We start from the raw sequence: 9,594 nt of genomic DNA, 5'->3' as shown, positions 1-9,594 counted from the left end.
GATTTTTCAGTTATGTGAGGAGCAAACGTAAAGTAAAGGAGGCAATGGGCCCACTGTTGGGTGCGGATGGACAAACTCTAACGGAAGATGCAGAGAAAGCAGAAAGGCTTAGTGCCTATTTTACATCCGGTTTTTCCCACAGGTCAAAGTGTTTAGGCACATCTAGAGATGGCCATAGCCAAAGGACAGTGTCTGGGTGGCAGGTTAACATGGATAGAGAGGTTGTCGAGAGGCATTTAGCTGCACTGGATGAGTTCAAATCCCCTGGTCCGGATGAAATGCACCCGAGAGTACTCAAAGAACTTTCCAGAGAACTTGCACAGCCCTTGTCCATCATCTTCGGAACCTCTTTAAGGACTGGAGATGTCCCGGAGGACTGGAAGAGAGCAAACTTTATTCTGATCTTCAAAAAAGGGAGGAAGGATGACCCGGGAAACTACAGACCAGTGAGTATGACCTCTGTTGTGGGGAAGATAATGGAGCAGATATTAAAGGGAGTGATCTGCAAACATCTGGAGGACAATTTGGTGATCCAAGGAAGTCAGCATGGATTTGTCTCCAACAGGTCCTGCCAGACCAACCTGGTTTCCTTTTTTGACCAAGTAACAGGTTTGCTGGATCGGGGAAATTCGGTTGATGTCATTTACTTGGATTTTAGTAAAGCTTTTGACAAGGTTCCCCATGATGTTCTGATGGATAAATTGAAGGACTGCAAGGACAACTCTTTGAGTGCGGTTCTCTAACCAATTCCCTATCCGCGTCTGGCTACATCCGCGTCTGGCTACAAGCTTCCTTGGCTCCTCATCTCAAAAGGAATTCTATGAGGACATGGTCACTTCCCCCTAGGGTCCCCACCTCCTTCACCTCATCCACCAACTCTTGCCTGTTGGTCAGTATTAAGTCCAGTATGGCTGAACCTCTTGTGGGTTTTTCAGATAGTCAGGTGGATAGGGAATTGGTTAGAGAACCGCACTCAAAGAGTTGTTGTCAATGGTGTTTCATCAGACTGGAGAGAGGTGAGTAGCGGGGTACCTCAGGGCTCGGTGCTTGGCCCGGTACTTTTTAACATATTTATTAATGATCTAGATGAGCGGGTGGAGGGACTACTCATCAAGTTTGCAGATGACACCAAATTGGGAGGACTGGCAAATGCTCCGGAAGATAGAGACAGAGTTCAACGAGATCTGAACACAATGGAAAAATGGGCAAATGAGAACAAGATGCAATTTAATAAAGATAAGTGTAAAGTTCTGCATCTGGGTCAGAAAAATGAAAAGCATGCCTACTGGATGGGGGATACGCTTCTAGGTAACACTGTGTGTGAACGAGACCTTGGGGTACTTGTGGATTGTCAACTAAACATGAGCAGGCAGTGTGATGCAGCAGTAAAAAAGGCAAATGCCATTTTGGGCTGTATCAACAGAGGCATCACATCAAAATCACAAGATGTCATAGTCCCATTGTATACGGCACTGGTCAGACCACACTTGGAGTACTGTGTGCAGTTCTGGAGGCCTCACTTCAAGAAGGACGTAGATAAAATTGAAAGGGTACAGAGGAGAGCGATGAAGATGATCTGGGGCCAAGGGACCAAGCCCTATGAAGATAGGTTGAGGGACTTGGGAATGTTCAGCCTGGAGAAAAGGAGGTTGAGAGGGGACATGATAGTCCTCTTTAAGTATTTGAAAGGTTGTCACTTGGAGGAGGGCAGGATGCTGTTTCTGTTGGCTGCAGAGGAGAGGACACGCAGTAATGGGTTTAAACTTCACGTACAACGATATAGGCTAGATATCAGGAAAAAAATTTTCAGAGTCAGAGTAGTTCAGCAGTGGAATAGGCTGCCTAAGGAGGTGGTGAGCTCCCCCTCACTGGCAGTCTTCAAGCAAAGGTTGGATACACGCTTTTCTTGGATGCTTTAGGATGCTTAGGGCTGATCCTGCGTTGAGCAGGGGGTTGGACTAGATGGCCTGTATGGCCCCTTCCAACTCTATGATTCTATGATTCTACATTGAACTCTTCCGCCATTTCCAGCAGCAGTTGTGGATGTTAAGAAGCGCGAAAAGGCAGCAAAGAGCAAGACAGCAAAAAGGTGAGGAGTGGCCGGGAAACACAATAATAATTTAGTGCTATGCTATTCAGCTGGTGTAACGCTATTTTTAGCCATGTGCAGAAATGCCCTGAAAGACAAGCTAGAGCTCCCCCCAACACCACCTTTTACAGTAAATGCTAATTTAATTTCAAATATTAATTTAGCTCTTCTAGGTTTGGATTAAAGGGGACTCTAGTTGAATAGCCTCAGCAACTTCTTGTTTTCTTGTAGGGGGAAAACCCTTCTTTAAAAACAATGAGAACTGAAATTTTTAGATTCAGCTTAAATTGGACCCCTTGTTTTTTAAAACTTAGCTGTATTTAGACTCTAGCTACAGTTTGTTTGGTTATGTTCCATTTTTATTACAAAAGCCTGCCTAAGGTTTAGTCTTCTTTGGAAATTCACTATTTCTAGTCTCTGGTGTTTGTAATAATAATAAAGTTTTGAGGTGATATGAGTGCGTAAGCCAGTCCTCTGCCCTCAGTGTTAATCTTTGTTCTTTGTCTTTTTAACCCTTCCCATACTGCAGTAAAACTAACCAAGGAATGTCTGATCCTGTTTAGATCTAAAATTAGCTACAACACTGAGAAATTACAAAATGTTTGTAACTACTGTATATACTCGCATATAAGCCAGGGCACCCAATTACAACGCAAAATGCTGGAAAAAACATATTGACTCACATATAAGCCAAAGGTGCTGTTTGGATAGTGGCTTTTTCTCCTCCCCTCCCCCCAGTTTTGGGCAGAATTTTCCCCCCTTCTCTTTCCTTCTGATCCCTCTTGCCTTTATTCCTTCTTTTAGGGGCATTTCCTTCTTCTGCTCTCTGTTCTCCCTCTGAGGCAGACTTCAGAGCTTCCTGCAGAGCTTCCTGCAACATGTCGTAGCCTCGTTAAGGCAGGGAGAGGGGGGGAGGCAGAGACTGCTCTTTCCCTCCCAGGCTTTCTACGTCTCTGCTGTTCCTGCCTCTGTTTCTTCAGGCAGGTATACTTGTCTCCCACCCCCACCCTCCAGTCCCGAGGTGGACTTTTTCAGCTTAAAACAAGGGCTGAAAAATCTGGCTTATATGCGAGTATATACGGTATTTGCCCTCCTTGCTATTTTACCTCTTTTCACTTAAGCCTATCTTGCCACTTCCTCTCTTCTGCTAAACTTGCCTATTTACTCCCTTGTTCCAGACACATTGTCACTGGAACTGGGACACATCACTACTGGAGGGGGGCCTGCTACCTCACAGAGATGAAGGACTTGTGAGAGTTAAGCAACCGGGGGAGGGTGGAATGGCACCAAAAATATTTGGATGAGGCCATTTTCTCTGTTCTGTCTCAGGGTCAGTCATGCCTGGGGAAACCTTGATGTTGTTAAAGTAAATTCCATTGGGGGACCTGTTGTTTTGCTTGAGGGGCACTGAGGGGGCTTTTATTAATTTTATTATTGGTGGTCATCAAATTGAGCAGGTCAAATGGTTCAAATACTTAGGAATCACCTTCCAACATAATTTGCACTGGACCAAACATAGAAATAGGATTATTTTTAAGGCTAAATCTTCCACTAGCCATTTATTATTTCCTGCTGCTAGCTGTCCCTCCCACACCAGGTTAAGAACATCAACAACCTGGTGTGAGATTCTCAAAGATTTTCCAATAAGCAGACCTTGTTGAATAAAATGTCTTTACTATGAAAATGGAGAATCAGTACATCTCCAAGTTCTTGCCAAGACTGGGCTGAATCCACTTTATCTAAACACATTCCCCATCCCTCCCCCAACCATCCCAACGATGGGTGCGAAAACCCTAGGTCTCACCCCCCTTGCCATCCCACCTGATCACCAAGGCCAGGGACATGGCCCACTATCAAAACATCTAATGGATTTATTGCCTGCCCTTCCCGATGGAATGGCAGAGGCAGAGGCCCCCTCTCCAGAACCCTGTGACTTCTATGCCCAGGCTAACTAAATAAAATGGAACTGTGTTGTCTTAAACAAAAACACATCAAACATCAGAAATACAAGAGCTTGTGAATCCATGATTTCGACACCTGGCTTCCTACAGCAGGGAGGCCACTAGAGGCCACTTGGAAGGACCACAGCATGGCCTTCCTCTGCTTCTGATGCCCAGCAACTAGGCATGCCACAACCCAGTGTTCCTTAGCATGGCAGTCCCGTTCAGCCATTATGGTGAATGCAGGGGTGAATCTATCATTCTTGAATCAGATTCTCTTTGAAAACCATGTAAGCAAGCATGTGCCCCTCCCCCCCCCACTTCACCACAGGGAGCTCCGCCAGTTAACAACCCACTGAGTGAAGCTGTTCTTTTATCTGCTTTAAATCTACTTCAGCTTCCTTGTGCATCATCCAGTCTGAGAATTTAGGACCAGCCAATGAGAAGGCTTACCAGTTCCCCACAACCCTCCATCAGGCCAATGCTTCCAAATTGTAAAAGGGCAGGGAAATAGATTTTAAAAACAACGGTAAGGTCACCGTTGCCTGGCACTGAACGAGCTCACCTGGGGAGGGAAGGAAGCAATCAGCTCCAAACCTACCTGAAACTGTGAAATGCAGTTCTCACTCCACGGGGGGCTGTGGAGAGCAAGTGAGCTGTCAGGTCTCTGCCTCCTGGCAGGCCTTGGCATCTGCACAAGTCCCAGTCCAACAGTGTCTTTTGCATGAGGAATGATGCTGGTCTCCCTACAGTTCAGGCTTCCTGGCAGCTTGTTTTTCAGTTAAATACTGCTTCAGCAAGTTACTCCCGACACACACAAACGTATTGAGGTTGAGCAAAGTTGAAGCAGAAAAAAGGGGTTTGCTGTCATGTTGGTCCAAATACCAAACACACAATCCAGGTGTTGTCTCTTATTAGGATCAACAAAATGGCACAGAACAGTGTGCAAACTTGAATTCTCCAAGACTTCTTATGAGGCTGGATGTCACAAGAATAAAAGGTTTAGGGAAGGCAAATGCCGTCCAATCTGATGAAGCCTGTCTGGCATATTGGAGCTCAGCAAACTCAAAGGGAGCCTGTCTCAAGTTACTCCAGGCAGGAGGCAATAATCCTAGGAAGAACCAAGTCTAACCAGTGCCTAATTTCCCTCTCACTCAGCAAGACAAAATCCTTGTTCAGGAGAGAGGCCAGGAATTACTTGGCAGCCAGCTCCATACAAATCCATGCAAAGAGAAGGCAAGGCATGCTGGATGTTTTGCATGTTTTAGTTGGGCCAAACCATTTGAGGTGCAAATGACTAAACAGGAAATCAAAGAAGGCAAAACATTTCCTTTTATTTCACAAGCCTTCCATTCAGAACATGAATCACACCTAGTCAATCTGATACATTATCGTAAGTAAAAATGAATGGGGATTACAAAGGAGAAAAACTTTGTACAAAAACTTTAAAAATCCAACAGCAACTTGGACTGTTTGCAAGTACCAAAAAGTGTCATGCAAAAGCGAGCGCAGCTGCCTGTAATGCAGAAGTCCCCTGAACAAGACAGCACTGGCGTCGCTGTGTGAGGTTGTGGCTCTCCCTAGAAGCAAACCGTAACACTGACTCGGAAGGGACCACGTGGATGGGGGCCACTAAGCATAACAAAACGTCGTACTAAAAACACTTCTTGGATGGGTCTATAAGGACGAAATAGACATCAACAGAAATTGGCTAGTCCAAGACTATTGCATACTTTAAAAACTTCCCTCCTTTGTGGCATTTCTTCTCTTGGCACTGATCTCCTTCATGGTTGGCAGCATGCTCTAAAATAGACTCACTCACTAACAGCAGCTTGCGTCAAAGAACTTTGTCACATGCATCATCTACTCTAGCACAGCTAAGGGGGGAGAGGGCCAGGGAGGTGCAAAGGACCCATCAGGTACTTACAAGACAAAGCAAAAGGCTGCAGAGTCACTGGGGGGGTGACAATGGTACAAAAGCACAATGGTGATGCAATAAGTTCCAAGCAAACACACCACACTAGGATGACTTCTTTCTATGCAAAAATTAAACAAAGTGGTGAAAAGACAATTTGTTTTCTCCTTCATTAGTACCAAATAAAACTGTGGGCTCAACAACAAGGACATAAAAGGGAAATCAGATTATTTCCACCCGCCTTCCGTCTGGCTTTTCCACCTGAGCTCACCCAAGACTGGTAATATTGGAGCGACCACCAGGGGGAGCCACAATGCGATGCCCAGTTCGACGTGGGTTGTTGTCATCTACCTGAGCCCCTGAAAGAGAGCAAATCCCAAGGGAAGGAGAGGGTTAATGGCCTCGTGCTATTCCACCCACACCCCACTCCCAAGGGAAAAACTGGTCAATAGTAAAATTACCAGAGTTCACAGAAACACAATGAATTGCAAATTATATCAACAGTAGAGGGATGAAGAGACAAATAGCAGCAAATTAAAATCCACAAACAGTCCTTAGAAAACAGAAACCAAAACAGCATAACTCAAATCCAGATTGAAACAAACAAACCAAAAAAAAAAAAAAAAAAACTTGACACAGCAGGGAAACTAGTTGGTTCAGGTTTCCGGGGAGGGGAAGGGTAAAAGAAGAGGTGAGTTTAGGAGAATAAGCACTTCTTCACTCAACAAGAGGCAGGCAACACAACCGGCACAAGGTGTGAGCATTCCTGGCTTAGGGGGCTACAACCAAAAAGGTTCTGCTCCCAGAGCCTTGATGCCAAGAATAACCTCAACAGACAAAGGGACACAAAGAGGAAATGGCCCCACACACCTTTTCATTTCAACATTTGATGGCACCAGCAATCACAAACTTAAGTACAAGAGGTCTTTAATAAGCTTTTAACTTGTTCTTAGGACATGAGTAAGCAGTATGACTTGGCAGCTAAAAAGGCAAACAGATATTTGGGCTGTATTAAAAGAAGTATAGTGTCCAGATCACACAAGGTGATGTTACCACTTCACTCTGGTAAAACCTCACTTGGGAGTATTGTGTTCAGTCTGGGGCATCACAACCAAAGAAAGATATAGAGAAACTAGAGCATGTCCAGAGGAGGGCTATGAAGATGGTGATGGATTTGGAGATCAAGTCCTATAAGGAAAGGTCGAGGGAGCTTGGTCTGTTTAGCCTGGAGAGGTGACTAAGAGGTGATATGATAAATATCTTCAAATACTTGAGGGGCTGGAGTAGATTTGTTTTCTGTTGTCCCAGAGGGTCAGACCAGAACCAGCGGATTGAAATTCATTCAAAAGAATTTTTGGCTAAACATCTGGAAGAAGTTCCTGACAGTCACAGCAGTTCCTCAGTGAAACAGGCTTCCTTGGGAGAGGGGGGTGAGTTCTCCGTCTTTGGGCATTTTAAGCAGGCTAGAGAGTCAGATGACAGAATGATTTTATGAACTTAGGCGGCTGGTGAGTGGGTGGGCAGGAAGGGTTGTGCCAGGGTTTGTCTCTTGTGGCTCTTCCTTGCATACCAGGAAATTGCTAATTGCCACTGTGGAATGATAGGTGAATTTCCTCCAGGCCAGGCTGGATTCTGGAGATTTTTGGTGGAAGGATCATTTGGACATGAAATTGGGGTCACTCCAGGTCGATAGGTAGTTGTGAGTGTCCTACATAGTGCGGGGGGTTGGACTAGGTGACCCTGGAGGTCCCTTCCAATTCTATTAATCTATGATTCTAAAATAACCTGGATTCGAAGAAGCCCTACTGCGTAGTTTTGCCAGAGCAGCAGGAGCTGATCTTGCGTGCCCCGTGGAATACGAGTTCCTGGCCATGTGCTGCAGCTTTGAGCCAGGATTCTCAAAGGAGAAAAGCCTGTAGGTTCCCACCTCTTGTATCTGAGCCCTGGTGTGGATCTGCTCGGCTTCCAGGCTAAGCCTGTGCTGTGAGGGGGTCTGGAAAATTTCTCAGGTAATTAAGGAAAGACCTGCCCTGGGTGGCCCAGGCTAGCCAGATCTTGGAAGCTTGCTCAAATTTGAATGAGAGGACTCCAAGGAAGACCAGGGTCACAGTGCAGAGGCAGGCAATGAACCACCTCTGCCTTGAAATCTACACAGGGTCACCATGAGTAAAAAAAAAATCAAAGGAAGGTAAAATTCTTGTTAATGCTTGTGTGTGTGTGTGCATGTGCGTGTGAAGTGCTCTCAAGTTGCAGTTGACCCCAGCCAGGGGCTTCCAAGGTAAGTGAGAGGTATAGGTGGGTTGCCATGGTCTTTCTCTGCAGAATCTTCCTTGGAGGTCTCCTTTCCCTGCTTAGCTTCCAAGAGCTGGGTAAATCCAGCTAGGTACTATGTCCACCTTGCCTCCTTGTACATCAATGAAATCCCAGAAAAGAATATAACATGGTGCCCAAGCTCCTTTGCCCTAGAAATGCTACTTAAAAGATCCCTCTCACAACACAGGTTTAGCCTGGAAATCACCCAGCATAACCCTGGGTTTGTATATACAACCTTCACCCACCCCACTGACGTATACACACAGCACTGGAAGCGCCCAAGTCAACAGGGCCACTGTCTTCTGTGCGAGAGCTTTGAAGCAACACATCCTGTGCGAACAGAACACGGATCTAAACAGGTGTTGTAATCATCACAAATGGTTGCGTTGGTTCACCTGATAAGCTAAAATTAGACTGGTGGAGGTTCCTGATTGGTGGAGGCTGGTTTTTGGCAGGCGACGATTTAGTGGAAGGCGCAGGAGTTGCATATTTGGGAGTTGCTGGGACTTCATAGACTGGCCCATCATACATTCCTCTGGATACTCCTTGTAATCCTGTTACCTGCAATGCCACATACAAAGATGCACAACTACAGATCTGTTCTACAGGTAACTCTGGATGGGACTAAAGCACACACGTCCACTGCCTTAAGCTCTTAGGAGAAGGCTGCCTATGGCAATAACACCCTCAGCCTGGAAGGAGTGGCCAAGGGGATAGGGAAGAGCTCTCCCCATCAGGCATGGCAAGGTGTGAGGGGCAGCTGACCAGACCCTGGGAAAGTCCCTGCATTACACACTGGTGCTGAGGGACCAGCGGGAGCTGGCAATGCCCCAGTACAACCACCAGAGGGAGCAGCAACACTTCCTTTTACTTCTTTGCTGATGTCGCTTAGTGTAGCGATCTCCAACCTGTGGGCCACGGACCACATGTGGTCCGTCGACTAATTGGAGGTGGGCCGCGAAGGACACCTTCTTCCCCCCCTGGCCCTTTACATCATCCCCCCGGCCCTTTACAACACACTTCGGGTGTCCTTGTCTCCCATCACTCCCAGATGGGACTATCTCGTTGCAGAGAAACAAGCTCAGGGTTCCCATTGATTTGTCATTGTCATGAGTTAAAATTTCCATGAAAATAAAATGTTCCTTATGTTCATTGTTTTGGAGTGTCTGTATCTTATTTTGAAGGGATGTTTAAACATTACCATAGCGATCAGAGGGCGTTAGGGCAGTGGTTGCGAGTAGAGGAGTAAACTACCCCCCCCCCACCGGGCCTCAGTAAAACTGTCAAGCGTTGAGTGGTCCCTGGTAATAAAAAGGTTGGGGACCACTGATTTAGTG

At 46.0% G+C, this 9,594-nt stretch overlaps 1 protein-coding gene across 2 annotated transcripts in view; it reads right to left on the bottom strand.

Moving 5' to 3' along the window:
• Window positions 1-5,343: 5,343 nt before the first annotated feature.
• Window positions 5,344-9,594, bottom strand: part of CRMP1 (collapsin response mediator protein 1) — a 46,443-nt gene continuing 42,192 nt past the window's right edge. For both annotated transcript variants that reach the window (XM_077300735.1, XM_077300734.1), the window contains exons 13-14: window positions 8,653-8,818; window positions 5,344-6,303 (exon numbers count right to left, since the gene is read on the bottom strand). In XM_077300735.1, the coding sequence (XP_077156850.1) occupies window positions 6,212-6,303; window positions 8,653-8,818 (258 nt within the window). In that variant the 3' untranslated portion in view covers window positions 5,344-6,211. The remainder of the gene's footprint in view (window positions 6,304-8,652; window positions 8,819-9,594) is intronic.

This window comes from Paroedura picta, chromosome 10 (genome assembly GCF_049243985.1).
Source record: "Paroedura picta isolate Pp20150507F chromosome 10, Ppicta_v3.0, whole genome shotgun sequence".
Lineage (NCBI taxonomy): Eukaryota > Metazoa > Chordata > Lepidosauria > Squamata > Gekkonidae > Paroedura > Paroedura picta.
Note: the sequence above shows the minus strand (reverse complement) of the source record. Positions and strands in the feature narration are given on the sequence as shown.